Source organism: Bombus vosnesenskii, unplaced genomic scaffold, assembly GCF_011952255.1.
Source record: "Bombus vosnesenskii isolate JDL3184/JDL3185 unplaced genomic scaffold, Bvos_JDL3184-5_v1.1 scf7180000013276, whole genome shotgun sequence".
Lineage (NCBI taxonomy): Eukaryota > Metazoa > Arthropoda > Insecta > Hymenoptera > Apidae > Bombus > Bombus vosnesenskii.
The window spans coordinates 631507-651294 of NW_022882934.1; the positions used below are offsets into that span (position 1 = coordinate 631507).

General features: G+C 37.0%; 1 protein-coding gene across 37 annotated transcripts in view; it reads right to left on the minus strand.

Annotated features, from left to right (window-relative positions):
• The window catches only part of LOC117231927 (calcium/calmodulin-dependent protein kinase type II alpha chain), a 149254-nt gene that overhangs the window by 4145 nt on the left and 125321 nt on the right, over window positions 1–19788 (minus strand). For 6 of the 37 annotated variants that reach the window (XM_033490913.1, XM_033490917.1, XM_033490915.1 and 3 more), the window contains 4 exons: window positions 19124–19180; window positions 2361–2423; window positions 608–683; window positions 67–161 (listed from right to left, as the gene is read on the minus strand). In XM_033490913.1, coding sequence (XP_033346804.1) covers window positions 67–161; window positions 608–683; window positions 2361–2423; window positions 19124–19180 — 291 coding nt within the window. Of the gene's footprint in view, window positions 1–66; window positions 162–607; window positions 684–2360; window positions 2424–6268; window positions 6460–8343; window positions 8503–11555; window positions 11718–12343; window positions 12497–19123; window positions 19181–19788 lie in introns of those variants that run through there. The other 31 variants (XM_033490931.1, XM_033490929.1, XM_033490928.1 and 28 more) reach the window with 9 other exon arrangements.

The following is a 19788-nucleotide window of genomic DNA, read 5'->3' on the forward strand; positions in this document are numbered from 1 at the left end:
GACACAACGGTGCGGTGCTTTGTCAGCGCGGTACGATTAACAGTGATGCAAATGAGTCATAATTACCATTATCAAAGTAAAATTTGTGGAAATCCATTCCCTCGACTAAATTACCTAAAGCCTCTGGCTCGAACGCAGTCAGATGTGGATCACAGATTTTCCTGCAAGCGTAGGAAATATTAGAATCCGAATATCCTTCATTCTAACTTCATTGGGATGCAGTGAAAGCAGAATATTGATCAATCGATAATTATCGATAAAACAGTATCAACTATATTAAAATACAATTTTTATAATTAAATTAATTAGAAAAATTTATATGATGTCACCTTTTATATGAAAACGCAGTTTTCATTATTCATTCATTACTCTGACAAATTTGTTCTCTAAAATTTTGTTAATACAATGATTCGTTTCATTTTTAAACTTTGTATCATAAAGAATCTCTTCAATGTCATTTTGACGCCATAATGAAATTTCTTTACTGACATTTTCACACTTTGATAAATTTTTTTCGTCACAATTTGATACCGTAATCAATTTTTCCAACGACTTCTCTTGCTAATTTCATATTTCCCCGAAATTTATCCATCATCGTGTCACTTACGTGTACGCCTCGAAATCTCCGATATTGATGCTCTCGATCAGCTGCTCGGTCATCTTGATGATCTCCTGACGGCGTGCTGGAATCGTCAACAGATTATCGATCTGTAGGGACGGCGCGATCGGCGCGCCCGATCGATCTCAACGAAAAACAAAATAAAATAAAACGATCAGGGCTCATACCGACACATCGTACGGCACAACAGTCACATGCACGAATCTTTATCAACTTCTACGTCCTACGCCAAAGACTTTCTTATCACGTACTTTCTTAATACGTAATATATAGGTATATATAATATACAACGATATATCACCCATTGGAGTCGTCTCAAAAATCAAAACGTCACATTACCTTCACGTATTCACATCCAACAATTTCTATCTCAACGACTCTTTTCAACTAATCAAAAATATTCTATCGTGATTCTATCAGACTCCAATGACAACGATCCTCAAATGATCTTATAAAGACAAATTCCTTCCAGACATTATATTACATCTTCAAAATATCTTCAAAATATCTTCTATAGAATGTCGCTTAATACTATTATTCACAATAAAAGTATAATTCAGACCAGTTAGCAAAGAAGTTTAGATAAGTGAAGATTATTTGAGACGATCATTTGAGAATCGAATTTTTATTCTCCAAAGTGAGCTCCCTTTTTCCATTTGATAAGCACCGATTTCCAAAAGAGTTATACCTTCATCGTGACCAAAGGACGAATACTTATCCAATAAAAAAAAAAAAACAAAAAAACAAGAAGGACAATAAGAAGGAAAAAACGATGCAAACCGGTGCAATCTAGTCAAATGGAGGCGATCGAGCGTGTCTCGTCGTTGCACACGTCGTTTGAGTCAACTCGTTCTCCTAGATTCCATGGTCGCGTCGTTAGGGTCGTTCGATATGTTCGACGCGGCAACGACGAGAATTTCGAGGACCTGCGAAAATTCGTCGCACCGGCGACGAGAAAGAAAAAAATATCGATTGTTCGACGAGCTCGTCGAGGAAAAAAATGATACTGCCGTTGTTCTCTCGTTGTTCATAACCGCTAGAAGCTTCTTGGTTCCTTGAAGAGTAACTCCTCGATAACTGTTCCTTTTTTTCTTTTCATCATCCACAATCAATCGTTCGAATATAATTATCACGTGGTAATAATCTTCGTTTCCCTTTCACCCACGATATGGAAGATTTAAATGATCGAATGGAGAGCGCGAAGAATTTCCGCGCGAGTTTCAAATTTTATGAAAAAGATATATTCAACTTGAATTCCTAGTGGCGTTGCAAAAAATTCATAAATAAAAGCATCAATATGGTTAGTTGTACAATTAATTGATCATGATGATTTTGATCATTCTTCTAATTCGTAATTTCGTATAATACGATGAAAAAAAGCAAAAGAATTATATTTAGCCCGGCGACCACCACCGTGAGCGTAACCACAGTGCCGTAACTACTCTACTGCGCATCAGAGCAAGCGAGACAACAGATATGTATAATACACGTTACGAAAAATTCGTGATGTATGAAAAAAGAAAAAACAAAAAAAAAAAAACGTATAGTACTCAATGGCGTCCCGAAAAGGAAAGCGTTTCTCTCCTCTCGTATAGACGATATCGCTGATCTGTTCGATGATGGAGAGAATGAAATAGAGATATAGATAATAGACATAATCGATATATGTAGAATATAGATATAGAAAGAGAGAGAGAGAGAGAGATTTGAGAGATGTGAGTGAGATAGGTTCTTCCGTTACCTGAACACTGGGAGTTCGTCGAGAGCTGGCTGCAGGTCTTGATAGGACACACGATTCTTATTTCTACAAGCAATATATATATAATATATACATACACATATTTATATATAGATACCCTTCTTTTTTCTTAAACATGTGTGCTTTTCTTATTTGCTTTCTTTTTTTCTTTACTTTTAACAATTATACGGCTCGTTTATCGCAGCAAAATTCTTCCTGCGTGTTTCAAGCGTGATTTCGCGGAAGATTAAGGTCCGCGGGGCGATTACTTCCGGTTTTGTCGATCATGTTATCCGTTTGGGGTATCTCTCGTTCTTTTTTCTCAGTTTTTTCTTTTTCCTTTTTTCAGAAAAAGAATAATTGCAAAGAATTGTCGATTCGAACACTACTGATATTTTTCCTGCTTTTGTTTCTTACTTTTTTATGATTTCGTATTTTTTAAATGATGTTGAGAGAATGATGCTGAGAGAAAAAGAAAAACGTCGCGGAGCTTAATCCCCGCGCAAGAGGATTAACCGTCTCCTCAGGTCCCATCTCGTCCTTGAAAGCATTTGCTCTTCTTGCTGCAACTTCTTCCCTCTTGTCATTCATTGCAACGTGCCTTTGAGATTCTTCGTTCTCGCTGGTATTTCGAGATTATCGTTTTCGCGACAGATTTTCAGTTTTGCTTTTGGTAAGCTTCTTTTCCTGACACTGTGCCACGTTAAGACGACGTGACGCAACGCGTTGATTTTGAAGGAATTCTCGAACGCATTTGAGAAGTGCGATCTTCGTTACGCTCGAGCAAGCACGATCAGCTTGGCTGAGGAATCGGTGCGCTCGATTCTAGTGAATGAAACGATGATATCGCAAACGGTCGTTGTAAGCCATTGTTAGTATCTTACGATGCATCGTAGGTGATTCATCGATTTAATTATTAATCGACATTATTTGAATGATTAGCTTTGGAAGAAAATTTTACAGAATGTCGTAGAATATTTAATATAAGAATTTTTTTTTGTATAATTTTCTATAATATCATTATAGAAAGTGACGTATTGTACTATTAGAGTAGTAATACGATAGTATTATAAAATGCAATATTATTTTATAATATTATTCTAGGATATTATAAAATAAAATTGTCGTAGAACAAGGATATTAAGTTTTTCCATTGAAATACAAATTTTGGCAAATATTCATGTACTTCAAAATTTATGAAAAAGTTACTTCATAATAATTAACGCGTATTAAATGTAGAACACATAATAAGGAATTTAAATTCGATTGAGAAAATATAACAAAAGAAAGTAAGAAATCGATTTCGAAGTAGTATTAGATTGTCAATGATCAGACATACGTTTCACACGATTCGTCCCTTTTTAAAATTCCAATTATTGTCAATGAATCACCTTATACGCGTGCACGTAATGCAGATGTGCACGCGAGATATAATATATCAGGTTTCTTTCACCTTCGGAGCGTAAGGAAAAGAAAGAAAAATAAAAAGTAATCGATACAGAAACAACGACACAATGGAAACGAAGATAGATACGCAGAACGAGATACGTAGCTTTTACAGCATCGCCAATACGACGATAAAAGCATATTGTCCCCATATGCATACTATATGTATGTTACGAGAAGCGTCCAATAAAAAAGTAGAAGCTTCGAACCATTTATAACTTGCACCTCCTACGCACGACATTCGTTTTTTATTTGTATCTTTTTAACAAAAAAAGGAAAGTAATTTGTTAGGCGAGAGACTGCTGCCCATTAAAAAAAAACATTCTTCTAGCAGCAGACTAGCTTAAAGTAATGTAATTAACTACGAAGCCTGTCCGATAATTCGTTTCGTTTCTCATACAACACAACGTATCGGGTTTCACAAGTTTATTGGTACGTTCACAGTTTGCGCCTACACATGGATTACACGTGGATTTATAGCGTGGGCGACAGCCTAATTAATGTTTCTACGCGGGTAAAATATCATTTCTATGTCGATCTTTTGGTATATTTCATGATTTATTGCCTAACCCTTAATAATACTTTTTCCTTGTCAATAACATTTGATCGATGACGACCCTTTAATGCATTCGAATTTGACGAAGAATATTTTCTGCATTAATCGAAATTATATTTAAATTAATAGAATTAAATTTACTGCGAAAGGGTACAAGGTGCTTCATTTACGAAGTAATTTAAACGAATTTTTACTTATTTTTCAGTGGACTTGGATTTGACATAGGATGTTTCCTAAATCGATCGATGATAATTACACCTAATATCAAAGTTTATAAAACTCTTCATTATTGTCGAAGGTATTTTTCAGGCAAATTGAGCATCGAAAAGAAATGAAAATATTTCCTCGCGTGTTTAATATCATTTAGTTGTCAAAATTAAAAATCTACAAATCTCTAACGTGCCTACAATTTGTCTACAAGTAGGATACAGCAAATAATTACTGTGAACAATTCAAAGAATTATTTCAATAAATAATGTTTAACCTTCTTTTAAATCATCTAATATCTATTTAACCTTCAGTGTGAATTTTAGTACTAACAAAATATATTTGTAAAGCGTTTTAACATTTCTTTTATGGGGAAATGATATTTTACGGGCGCCTGCTTGCGCATTAAATTCTACGACGATATATAATACAGGGCGAGTAATGAGGGACGCACAAAGACAATTTCGATTCGCGAGAATTCTGTTCGGTTCGCATGCTCCGTCTCGTACAACGACGATTGTCAGAGCGTGTGTTTGTTCGATGTAAGAAAAGGGAGGAGGAAATATCTTAGAATATCGGGATTATTCATTTTTCACGAAGATTCTAGTAGTACGAAGGTCAAACGCTGCGAGACGTCCCTCCACGACGTTGCGTGCCTGTCGATGTGCTCCTTGTCCGATCAAAATCGATACTTACTACTTGCGGGATGCCGTCCAAAATAAAACTGTGACTACTCGCGACAGAAACCCCGTGACACGATGAAAATTGAAATTTTGACTTCAATTTTCATAAATGAGCTTTAGAATTATTGATAATTATATTATTATTGATGTTAATAATTAATATTATTAATAATTTGTCAATCATTGACAACAGTCTAAGGATTATTACGTATAATTCTATTAAAGATCTATGGAGGAAATTAAGGATAATTTTATCGTGTCACGGATCAATTCAACGAGGTCTACTAAGAAAAAAAATTATGGCATCCATAAACTGGGAATATCCAAAAAAGGAACGATTTTGAAAAAGCAAAACAAGAGACATGCGGAGAGCCTGTTCGCGACACCGTACGATTCTCAGAAACTTCTATAAAATTGATCTTTCACTAACAGGTTTCAATAGTTATATTCAACAAATTTTTCTCTAAGTCGGTGTCTATATTCAAATTAAAAAAACCATCTTCGATTCTTCTTTAACCATTTCACACTCGATGTCGAGTATACACAACGTTGCATACTTAATACTTTGATATGTTAAAACTAGTCTTCGATTTTACTGTTATGTCTTCTGTACAAGACAATCCGAAAAATTGTCTTTCTATTTGTTATAATTAAACTGCGGTAAATTATGTATTTACTTTAAGAGATTCCAAATAGAAAACGCACACAACACATGCGCTAGGCAAAAATACGTAAAATATTGAAAACGTAGTATTCGTTACGACATTATGACGATTCCATTTCTTTATTATGCACAAAGACATAAATTTGCATAAACATTCGTCTTCTCGCAATGAATGAAAATACACAAATTTTTCCTACCGACTACACGATTATTCGAGCTTGAATGGATCTTAATTACTTTTGAAAAGGTAGAAGAATCTCGAAGAAGCGAAAAAAAAATTGGACAAAGTGAAAGAATCGAAGAAAAATCTTCTCGGTGGTGATAAAAGTTTTATCATTTGATCGTACAGCGTCGCGAGACTCGAAAAACTTCACGACAACAAGCAACACCGCTTAAGCTTCGAGCAGGCTTCCTCGTCCATCTTATTTTTCGACTTCTCAGCGACCTTACCGGCGTTGGTGTTCTTCTTACCATCTTCTGGGTCGCACCACTCGGCTTGACCGAGTGGCATATATCCAGAACCGCCCACGCGTCGAATCTCCAGTTCTGATACGTTTTGGTTCCATTTTTTGTTTTTTGTTTTTTGATTTTTATGGTTTCATTCCAGATTCGTTTTGGAGTCGTATGCATTTGGAATTCAAGGCGGCATGCCAGCGATGCGAGCAACCGGAACATGCAGAGAAACACACACATGGGGAGAAGACGGGTCAACGAACACCGTTTCATGCAAAAATAAAAAGGGTGAAAAAGGGCTAAAAGGCCGTTTCCCCTCTGGCCAAAGCGGTATATGGCTCGGGTTGGTTGGCTGAGTATGTTGTATGGAGCTAAGCCGAAGAGATGAAAGATTAATGCATCGTTTTTGAGCAAAATCGTAGAGTCGGGGCAATTTAGGGAATTAATTTGTAACTTGACAATATCGAAGATCTTTTTGGCGCAAAGATGCGAAGCATCTATCAACGCTATGACTTTAGAAACAGAATCTGAAATAATTTGAATCATCTTTAGGTAAGTTTGAGCTACTTAAACGTCAATTGAAGTTATTCCAGACAATTTTGAGTTGTGTCACTTGCAGCTACCGAAAGTTTGAATTACTCTTAATTAAACTACTTTGAGATAGTGCGACTTTCAGTTACTTCTGATCGATTCTTCATCTAGTAGACTCAGTCTATGCAACTTTAGTTTATTTTTAATCAATTTCAGTTCGTATTACTTCGGGTTCTACGAGCTTGAATTTCTTCTAACCAATTTTGAGTCACTTTAAAACCAGTTTTAACAACATCAAGATAATTTCGGACCGATCTCGGGTTTAGACATTTTGGATGCGACTTGAAGGAACTGTGACGCGAGTTTTAATCACTTTGAATATTCGAGACTATGCTGATTCTATTGGAAGCCAATTGTAAAACACGTTGTCGTCGAATTTTAATTAACATTGACGTCAACTATTCGAAGAATTATCGAGACATCGAGTTTGGAGAATGTTGTGAGAATGTTGCGAGATACGTTTTTAGCCTGCTATTTGCCAATGTAACGTGAAAGTGTCTTCCATTTGCGAAATGGCAGCCTGATTTACAGGCTTCGCCGCGATAAATGCACTTTTGGCTATTACGGGAATCAATCAAGCCGCACAATGCGGCAGCAAGCGCGTTTCCGTACAATGAAATGCATTATCGGCGACCATTTCATTCAACGTGACACATTCTCTGCAATTCCATGGAACTCGATCGCGGAGAACTCAAAACATCCAATTTTCATTCGAAATCCTGGAAATTCATTAGCTCCGCGAAAGAAATTACCGAATCGTCACTTACAGTTCCGTTTCTCGCCTAATTTCTAACGAAATTAGAACGACCATATTTAGTTAAATATTTGATTAACGATGCATTAAATAGAAATGATCGCCACTAATCAAAAAGATCCAAAAGTTGATAAAACTGAAAATAAAGAGGATGAATGAAAGAAAGCTTAGAAGAGAGATATATAACAAATCAGTGCTGTATTGTAAAATGGAGAATTTCTAAATGACGTTATTATATTCAAAATATTGGCAAACTCGAGCGACGAGTCAACTCGTCTTTTCCATTTAACGGATTCAAATACGTTTCTCGAAGGTAGGAAAAATAATAGAAATAAGACTTTCTCATCCGAATAAGAAAATTTAAGAAAGAAAAAGAACAGAAAATTCAAAAGATTTTTGCTAAGACTTTTGTACATAGGAAAATTAAAAAGAAGATTCTTCCCGCGATAGGTCACATGAAAAATTTCATCTACGAATAGCACTGTTTTATAATTGTTGTAATAAATACTGTTGTAATAAATAAATTGCGACAGTTGAATGGAAGAGTGAAAGCAGCATTGGTGTAAAGGGGAGAAAAATTGAAGGTAACCAGAGAAGATAGCCACAGTTAGAGGTGTGAAATGTATACAGACCGTTGTTCGATGAGTCGTAGCGTCGCGACGATACCATGGGCGTCGCCACGTGGTTGTTGCCGATGTAGACGGCCGCTGGCGAGGATGGTGAAGCGCCAGTCTGGCTGTTCTGGCTGTTGCTGCTGCTACCACTGCTGCTAGCACTTCCTGCGCTGCCAGCTAGTCATGCAACCAACCAACCAAAAGACGAGCTACTGTCAGCCTCCGAACAGCTTCCTCTCGGTCGCTTTTGGTCGCTTTTTTTCGTATCGTTATGATTCGATCGTTGCACTCTCGTATGTATTCAAATGCAAATAACTTTATCCAAATTAAATTCAAATTAAGACAATCGTTTTAAGGGTAATTTTTAATAATGAGGATAAAAAAATGGTACGTTCCAATGGTTTTATTTAACCGTTATAGCAGTATGTATCGAGGTTGATAATAGCGATAGATTTTAGGATAATGAATTTGAATGGAACGAATCGATAATAGAAGATTCATAATAGAATTCGATTGGATTTGCTTTAAAGTCGGGCAGCTTTATTATCAGAGATAGTTATTCTTCGTGGGATACACCGAGGTTTCATTTGCAGAAATAGTAACGAATTATTGGATTAGATACGTAGATATTCGCGAACGTGAAAAGAAATTGAATATAATTATCATCAACGATATTAAGGAAATTAGGGTTCGCAGGAAAATGGTAATGTACCATTGGGCTAGGTTTATCGGTATACGCAAACGTAGAAAGGTGTCGAATATAATTATCATGGAAGATTTAAGTCTTTTGTAATGTATTACAATGTATAGGCAAATAAATATATAAAAATATAAATGAATTCTAAATATCTAAATGGTTGGGCAAGGTAAATATAAATACGAGATGGTGAATGTGAGGATAAAATTCAGGAGAAGCTTCGAACAGATATTTCTATTTAAATCAACATTTGCAAATTAAACTTCTACGAGAGCGCAACGAGCTGTCGTTGAGAGAATACCAAAAAAGAGGAGAACGAGAGAGAAAGAAAAAAGAAACGGGTGGAGAAAAGAGATAAAAGAGAATAGGGGAGATAACAAGAATGAAAGAAAATTCGTAATCGGAAGCGAAATTGGCAAAATGCAGGCGTTTACGAGGTGGCTCGCGTGAACGAGCTTCGCATAGATCGAACAAACGAGTACAAAGTGTCAGACACTCTGCGATCGTTTCGATCGTTTCATCTAGATCAGACAGTACTAGGTGAAGCGTCGACGAGATTCCAATGAAAAAAGCGATGCTGAATGATCAGGCGAATTTTTCGTTGGACCTCGTTGAGCAATGATTTGATCCATTTCGATAGAAAAGGGAAGATTCGTGTGTATGTGTGCGTAATATCGAGAATCGAGAATTGGTGCTGTGTAACGTTCGCATCTATAGTGAAAAATGGCGGACGAAAATGTTAAGACGGCAAAAAGTGGCGGGGGGAGCGCAAGCATCAAAAATGGTTTGTGAATAAATCTAAGGCACGCGAAGCGTGAGAATATTCGGTAATTTGACTTCGACCAAGTACGTGGCCAAAAGAGATTAAAAATTGTAGGGGAGAAAAGAAAAGTCCAAGTCATGCTTCGACTCTAAGAGGGACTCACCGATTTCTGCCTAGCGAGTCGGTCTTCTGTCTTGTTTCTGCTTTGGTAAATTGTCTTTTGTTGTTTGAACGATACACGAGCTTAACGTTGTTCAATTTCTCAGTATAGTGGTTTAATGCTTGAGGGGCCATTTACATTTGAGAATTGTAAAAATTGATATCGTCGTTATTTTTGGTTATTTTCGTCGTTATTTAAAGGAGGATAATTAGAGAGAAGTTAGTTCTAACCAGATATCAGAGATCAATATAAAAAGAAAAAATGAGGAAAACTTTCATTCGCTTAACATTGGAACTAATGATTTGTAATATATTGTATTAAATATACTATCTACAGATGATTGTGTTTAAGATAGTTTAAGGAAAATAAATAGATCAATTTACAATAAAAGTTATTTTGATATAATGCATGTTGTTAGCAATTATAAGAATGAAAAATGTTTCGTAATTCTAATGTTAAACGAATAATCTTACGAATCCTCCAAAACGACCGCGTTTACTTTGAAATTATTATTAAAACCCTTTATTTAGAATAGTTTCATTCGAAGTTGCAAAATTTGGTCCTTTAAGCATTATGAAAGAACCACTACTAACAAAATTACCTTGAATCAAGGTATTGAAATATTTTTACAAAACTTTGCTCCTCCATGCATTGCTAAAAACATCGAGGAGCTTTCGATTCAGGCAGAAACGGTTCGACCGCGACAGAAAATCTTACCGATTCGTCGGGTAGGGCTCGTTGGCTGAATTTCAGTATCCTTGCCTCGTATCCTGCGCCACGAAGGCGCATTTCCGATAATAGCCGCAAAGGGAGTCTGCAATTTCGCAGGTCTCTGCTGGGACCGATCGTAAAGAAACTTTTATGCACCGATAAAAAAGAAGCAAAAACGATGCTTCGTAATATCGCGACGAGGGTTCGATTATTCTCGTCCCGTTCACATTCCTTTTGTACGTCATTTCGAATGCATAATACATAAAAAGTAGAAAGAAGAAAAGAAAAAGGGGGAGCACAAACGTTTTCTATTATTTTTCTACGATTCTTTCTTCGTTTCGTCGCACTTCATTCAGCATTTATTTACTTCGCTTTCTATGTGCCTATATAGTTTCTTGTCTTCCATCTTCTTACTTTTTCTTCGTTCAACTCTGACATTTTTAATCGAGATTAGGTTCCTTCGTTCATTCGAACATTGTCGTGATTTTCTTTTTGAAACGAGTTTCGATTGGACAGGACAGGCTTCGTAGAAATTCATCCCTGACTTATGGATCCTTTGTTTCCTTTCTTCGACAATCGAAAGAGTATAGCGTTTAAACAGCAAATATCCCTTAATGTTTACTAATATTTTATACAGTGGATAAATTCAATTTTCTTAAAAATAGAATTTTAAAGTTTGGAAATGTAAAGTTTGTGAGTACCAAAATAGGTGGACCTTTCGATCTATAAGTAAATTATAGATGAATAATTCCTTATCCCTGTTTTTATTCTTCGAACGATGAAATTTAAAGCAATCGACACTGGCGTAGGCGGAAGTGACAAAAACTTTTCTCCACCGAGAGCCGAAAGAACGGTAGAAACGCAAGGGCTAATGCCCGCGACCTTTTGTTCCGGAAACGCCATAAAAGACAAGAGTAATTATCCTTATCACTATGGCGCACGTAAAACGTTGAGGAGGGCACGGATATTACAAACTGCGGAGACATTAACCTTCTATTCTTCTCTAGCCAAGATTTTACGACTTTACTGCTTTTTACAGTTTATAGCTTTGACGATTGTAACTAAAATTTCGTTTCTTAATAATAGAAATTCAATTTCGTGAGTGACAAATGTATCTGAATTTTCTAAATTTCAATAGACTAATCACAATTGATATTTTATATAATTGATAAAAATAATATACATATTTTTTGACATCTATCCTATTATACGATCGTATATCTCAGTTTATTTGGAATTTACGATGTTTTACAATTAACAATTAATAAGAAATAAATCGTTGAAAGTAACTGCGTTATTCACAATTCTATCGAAGCCCGATAGACTCCCGCGTCTCAAGTTCGGTTTAAATAAAAGTAGAAATGGTAATAATTGAAAAGATTTAAAAAATCCTCTTCGTAGAGGAAAATTAACAAGATAAGAAAACAGAATTTTTTACGCGAAGAAGAAACTCAAGATTAACATCAATGTAAATATCTTCAATATAAAGTCAGAAACAAATATGAAGTCGAAATACATAACGTAATATTAAAGAAAACATATAAAGTCGAAATGTATAACGCAATAAAAAAAAAAAAATAAAAAGTCAGCCCCTTCGGTAATATAAAAAGATATAAAAGTTTAAAAGTCGTCTCGAAATCGATTCTACCGTACTTCCCTCTCGGTGCGCTCTCACCACCCGATTTACCTTGTGCTCCCTGTAGGAGTACCGCGGCTAATCCAAGGGGGTTTCCCTGAACCTGGTTCTGGGCTTGCTTGTTCGTCTGGCTCGCTGCCATTACCCTGGAGAACGCGGACACGGCAGCGGGACTGTTCGGAGGTGTGCCTTGGGAGGCGGGGCCTTTGTCGAAGAGTTCGAATCGCACCGATTAAAAATACGTCGAATAATTTTATAAAGGGCCAACCAACACCAGGATCATGTGGCCCAACTCAACACGAGATTCCACAGAAACAGCTTTAACGGGGACATTTAGCTAGACCGAGTCGCAATTGGGTCTATCGAGATTAGATCGGACGAAACCAGTTAGAAGACGATGGATTAGAACCATTTTAAATTAGTCTTATTCGGGGCACGTGGCTTTTTTGGAATTATTCAGAGGTTTTAAAAATAGAAGCGAAGAACGTGTTGATGATCAACACTTTTGCTGCCAAACTCATTCTCTCTCTTTGGGAAATTCTTTGCTTTATTAGAATTTTTATTGCACCTAACGTATTATCAAATTTCCAAAGCTCAGAGAGTAACAGCACGAAATATTTTTTTTTTAGGTGTGAAAACACGACAGCTATGGATATGCGACAGCGAGACAGCATCAGCGAAAGTGCTAAATAAGAGGATTAGTGTTAAAGAAGATCGGCGCCAGGAGTTACGTACTGGATTTTGTTATTCGTTAAGCTTCTTTACGGCCTTTGGAGATAGTTAATATTATTAATTAATTAATTAGATAATATAATTAATTCGTGAGACAATCTTGTTAAAAGATGGCGATGACATCAAAACCACTCGACGAAGGTTCAGTTAGATAGAGTCACGAGTCAGTCTGTTAAGTGTTAATATCACTCTTGTGTTAGAAGACGATGAACGACGATGTCCAAAAGGTAATATTGAAGGAGATTGTATGTGATTACGAACACGAATCAAACGAAGAACACTTCAGACGATGATTAGAATCACAAACACTTTCGTTAATAGAAGAGGTGGCCAACAATGAGAATCCCAAGACAACTGCGTTAAGTCAGTCTTTTTCTAGTGAACATCATATCATATATAGCCTTCTATATATATGTATATTATATACATTACTAGCGAAGATCTATTAGTGTACCTTCAAATTCTTTTTAAATTAACAATACTAAAATACACTTCAATAATCATAAATCACCCACGATATTCCTATGCACAATCTTCATCGAGTGTCGCGAGAACTGACTCAACGCGTTTCTTCTTAATTCCACAAAATCTATCAAAAAAAGAACCAAAAATATATTCCAATAAATTTTCATCTCCTTCAATTACAACCAAAAGAAAATGGTAGAAGAAAAAAAATTGAGAGAAATACGTTTAGGCGATGTGAATTCCGTGGCCTTTCGTTTCAGCCTCATCTGCAGTGCGTTCGAGAAGCGTGACACGAGCGCGTTCGAGCGAGTTAACAAACGAATTCCAACCGGAAAACTGTGGCCACCGGCGTGGTAGCAGCAGCGACCTTTGGCTAAGTAGAACGAGAATAGTTACGCATAGTCACGATAGATTCCCGTCCGACATAGACACGGTTTCGCGACTGAAAATAGATCCAGAAAGGCTGGCTGGCGATCGTGACCTAACGTACGTCCGATTCGAACAGAGTCGGAAGTTCGTTTTCGCGTGGGACGTCGCCATTAATCATCCAACAGCCTCGGTATATACCCCTCGAGACGACCAGAAACCAAATCGTCGATTTTAAGAATGAAAATCGCCATTCTCTGGCTATAGCCACAGATCGTTGTGTCGTTGCCAGATATATGATTGGTTTCACCTGTTTGTGAAGAAGGATTCTAGACCTAGCGAGAATTTTTGGCGCATCATCGACGCGTTACGAAATTTCGAAAATGTCTTCAGAGGCTTCAGAGGACGTTCTAAAAGGCCGGACTTTTAGATTTGCTTTGAAAGAGTGACTGGGAATGAAAAGCCGAACAAGATGGATCGAAGTTTGTTGGACGAAGTTTATTGGAGGTACATGTTGTTTCGTAACGATCATGGTGCACGATGAATCGTGTTGTAAAGACTAAAAGCTTTTTTCAGTTTTTGAAATAAAAATGTGTAAAACGGGTGTAAAGCAGGAATAAAATAAATTAATAAATATAATAATTCTTTTACTAGAACCGTCGATTAACTGTCTGTAAATAAAAAATAATGCTAAAATGTCAAATAACTGACTGATAGACTTTACAAAATCCAAAATTCTATAAAAATTTCCATAATTTTGTACCTATTGAGAATATGTTTATACATTACGAAACCGCCTGTACATCCAATTACGTACATCTTAAACAAACATCCACCGATTCACGATTATTTTGACAAAAAGATTCAAAGAGGAGAGCCCCATCAACGGTCCTCCTAGCGCAATAATCACACAAAATAAGTCCAAGGCTCACCATAATTATCAGGCTGCTTCGATGAACCCGGCAAGCCAGCGGTGACCGACATTTCGAAGACTTCACCTACTGTCCCCTCCGAAACGCATTTATCACTATCACTCTCGAAACACACTGCTCTTCTTCCCTTTTTCACCGAAGTATCGAATAAAAGCGCAAGGCTTGCAATCGTAAAAAATCACAAGAGAGATATAAACGATGCTTTCAAAGGCCCTCGGTTCCGCGCGAAAGGGAGGAAAATTGAAGATCGACTCGATTTTATTGCGCTCCGCACGGCCGGCTTCGAGGATGGCCGAACGAACGACGCGAACTGCTGCCAATCTATTTTCAAGCGGTGCCAAGCGGTCAGGTATTTCCGTTGACAGCGCGACACGCGCGTTCGGACGAGTTTACTGCGAAGATTTCACATTTTCTCGCTGGTCATCGCCGCCATGCAAAATTCCATATCTGTTTCGGCCAAAATCGTCGACATCGTAGACTTTCCCCCATTTTCACGATCCACTGTGCCGCTGACGTTCCAGCTGTAGTCCAGGTTTAAAGATTTTGGCTGCTCAAGGTCACGATGTGTGGCTATAGGTTAGTATAGGGGTGACGAACTGAGGCGGCCTACGTGCGATCTTTGCTCCTACTTTCTTGGCTCACAGAGTCGTAGGAAAATTGTCCTCTATTTTTCTACACGCTACGATTCTACATGATGTAACGCAAATATTACTGTAACTATAGAGTTTCGTTTGCTATCCCTTTCCCTCTGAATCTAATTGGAAGATATCTGATTCCATTTGCGATTCCATTTTCCGATTCTAATTTAGAAATTTATCGTTCTAATCGAGAGAATTCGTGCAGTTTGTCATTAAAAAGTTCGTCACCTCTACGTTAGAGAAACTTAGTCGTTCACCCCCACTATGGTGCTCGAATAATTTGCGGGAGTGGGGGGTCTGTTCGAGCCATGGTGGGGAGAGTAGCCTTGAAACTCAGCTGATTTGAAACGGACTATATTCGTCTCTATCGCTTGGTTAACTAATTCTGTTTCGTAAGAACGCAGGTATAAGGCACCGTTAATATTAAATAATAGCCTAAAGGTATATTTGTATGCAGCGTAAAGTGTCTGTGGAGACGAGATCATAATTCTAAAGCGTTTCTATACGACAATTCGAAGTGTCTTTGAGCAGTCATAATATTTGAGCCTGACTATAGCTAAGATCAACTGTTCCAGTAAACTCTAAAGAGATCAATCACGTGACAGGAAGAACTTCAAATGTTCAAATTACAGAATGACATCTAGATGATTTGCCTAATCTAGGAAAAAATCTGCTTTGTGAGGTTCAAGTTTCCTTGATTGAATTACATGTAATAATTGTTGAGAGACTAGTCGATAATGGCGGATACGTATTCATTCGCAGAAGAATGATAACTAATGCTGCTCGAATTATCGAGCCACCCAACGCAAAATGCTTTTGGTGACTACAACGGAGGGGAAAAAGGAAGAAGAGAATTTCTACAAGATGATTCTCGTCTAGGTTTATGATCAAACGATTAAGCAACTTGGGAACCCAGGCTATCTATTCGATCAAAACGCAAGCCGACTAAAATTTGCTAAAGCTTACGATGCTGGATCTACTTATCGTTCAATGTTGTCAAGCTGCCACAGACGTCTCTTCCAAGAGGCTCTCCGTTCCTGACCAAATTTTTTCGTCACAAAATCATCGTGACGGGGTACACAACTCTAATTACGTTGCTTATAAACGAATCATTTAAAGTAAAATAGTAAAGAAAGAAAAAGATAAATAAAGACAGCCAGCTGCTCGATATGGTAACAGTGTAAGTATACATATATATATTTCAATTTCCTAGACAGCATAACGTTCGTAACAGCGCAAGAACAACAATTCCTACGAAACAATGTTCTAACATTTGCTAAAACAATATATATATATAATATAAATAACAATGACGCGATAAAATGTGTCGTAATCGAGATATCGCGACAGTTTTCTATAGATTGTTCTACTCGCCTCGAGCAGTAGATCCGCTAGATGTCTGATCAGACGTCCTCGAATACTAATTTTCTCGTCGCTACCATCGGTTGGCGTTCGCTTCTTCCAGCGTCGTAATTACGCTCGTTTCTAAATCGAGCGCGAATTTACACACATGGGTGGAAACACAAACAAGGGGAAAACGTGAACGAAAACCCCGGCGCTTTCGTTTTCATAAGATCTGGATCTCCGATTCATTTTATTCAAGAAGGGAATCGCGTGACTTGTTACATAATTTTGATTCAATTTTCACCGTGGAGATGGCTACAGAGATTGTTGGTTTATTTTCAATGGTTTGTGAAATATAGGCTGTTTTGTTTAATTTTATTATCGGAGACAAGAATAAATACAGTAAGCGTTTGGCAACGTGAAGATTTAGTTTCTTCAAGATTATTTTGAAGGTTATTCTACGTCACATTAGAAAATGAAAAAATTGATAAAATATGGATATTCATTCTTGGAATAATTTTCAAGTTATCTTTATCGGTGAAAACAGAAACAAATAAAATCTCCTTCAAATAATTAAAATAAAACCGTAGCTAGTATAGTACAAAGGGTTGATATACTACGCTATCAAAATTCTACTCGAATAAAAATATCTCAAGTTCTCCTATCGCGTTCACAAAACTTTTCTCTCTTCGATTTTCTGTCCTAATTTATCAAATCGCTAATTTATCGATCACAAAGTTCCGAACACTAAAACTTTCATTAGAAAAATTTCACAAACCATTGCCAAACATGAACAATCCATTTCCAATTTAACTCTTCATCCCCCAAAAGTTTCATCAAACTAATCAACGGAATCATGCGAGATCGCCTTCGAATGTACATAGACAAGCCTTTTCCTTTTTGTTTTTATCAAGACATCAAAAGATATACACACACGCGCACGTTTACACGGACATCGTCGTGCAGAACGAAGAAAGGGAAGAAGGGACGATTTCTGATCTCCCATGTGGTAAAGGGGGCTATGATTAACTTGCAGACCGATCAGAGGGGAAGCAAACGCACGCAACGGTCCTTATTAGTTCGTGGAACGAGAGGAGGCTGGAGAGACGGTAAATCCGAAGTACGAGTTAGCGGAAGCTGGAACAGACAGGGTGCAAAAGCTCGGCTCGAAGCTCGTCACTGAGCCCCTCGTGGCCATTGGCTTCCCCGGTTCGTCGCCCTTTTCCGGTCCCCTCTCGCTGTAGAACAAGGGAAAGCTCGTGGAAACGTGAGGTTATTGGGGGCTTCTTGCTGTTATTTGGAATAGGCAATTAGCGTATTTCTTCTTTAGCGGACTCAGTAAGACTTTTTGTGTCTTTTCTTTAGTACACATTCCAGTGTATTTATTATTCGGTGCTTAAATCGTGCTATATTAAGAAATTGATTTTCTAGCGAGAGGGAACCTTCGAGGTGCTGGATGTTTCATCCTTCTCATCGAGTTTGGACAAAATCGGATTTATCTTTCTTTGAAGAAAATTTCATGGAACCTTCTTTACCTTTTTTAAGGAAATATAACTTATTTGTACATGTTGACGCTATAAAAATAAACGTTACTTGTGTGTTTAAAATATTCGTAGCTTGTAACTTGCGATTTACAGAATTTTACTAAATATTTTAATAGTTTAGTTGTATAAAACAGCTCTGTCATGTATATATTGATTATATACATTTTTTTTAACCCTCAGCTTCGTCTAATCATAGGTCATTACGACGATTGGTTTAAGCTTGAGTTTATCGGAGCAGAGGTTACTCTAAAACGATACTTAATCCAACATTAATTTGAAACTAATAGAATTAAAAATTAAGTAACTCGGTCTAAAATTATTGTATTTTCCAACAGGACAATACTGTTTGAGACTCAAAATGCAATATGCACGAACAGAACAGTAACGATGAAAGTAATTGACCAAACTATAATTCGTTTTTGTGTTTCACATAAAATCATCCTTTAATAAAAAAGAAGAAAAAAAAAGAAAGCAAGATTTTCTAGAATGCTATGTTACGTTACAAGTCACTGCATTTTTATTAAAAATACAACGCACAAAAGAACAGTAATGGAGAACGAATTGGCTGAAGGTTAGGGGACCGGAAGCCACAGAAGCAGCTTCGGTCACGCGGCTCCAGCGACGCGAACGGGAGAAGCCAGTCTGAACCGGAGGACGTCTACACGTAACACACGTGGAATATATACGTATATATATAATATATATATGTAAATCTAGACGGAGGTACGTAATATATGTATACACATGAACACGAGACGTCGAAACGCGCGTTATGTACACGTTTCTCGGCCTTCGATATGCAAGGTTTACCTTCGGGTTCTTTGGCAATGACCGTGCTGCTCCGGTCGACGACGCCCTTCTTATCCTCTGTACAACAATACACACATACATCACGGATATGCGACTTTTGTTCTTCTTCTTTTAAGTAAAAAAAAGCCTATTTTTATGCATTCTTTTTTCGTTGCTTCTCTTTTCGCTTTATACAAAGACTAGAGACCAGCCAACGCGCGTTAATTTTTAGCTAAGCTGATTCTTTTTGTTGTTTTAATCCTCGTGGCACTTGTGTTTGAGTTAACCAGAAAGCTCCTTATTCTTGGGAAATTTTTTCTTTTATCGAAGAAAGCTTTGTTTGGTTCGAGGTATTTTTTACGATATTTTTCATGTTCTTTAATTTTTCGTTACAAGTCGATTACAATTTTTTACCTCAGACTTTTTTTACATCGTTAAGAAAGATTTATTACTCTTGTCAGCCTTGCAGCGCCGTTTCGGTCATTTTCGATTTCTTTCTATTCTCCTATGAAGAAGTTCTTCATTTTAGAGATTTCTATTCTTCAATGTCTTATTACAAAAATTCTATTCTATTAAAATTATCTTTAACTATCTTTATTTTCTATTAAATTTATCAAGTTTGAGGAAGACGTAAAAGAGTCGTCATTAATACGTGTGATATCTTATGTCAATGATTATCTTGAAAT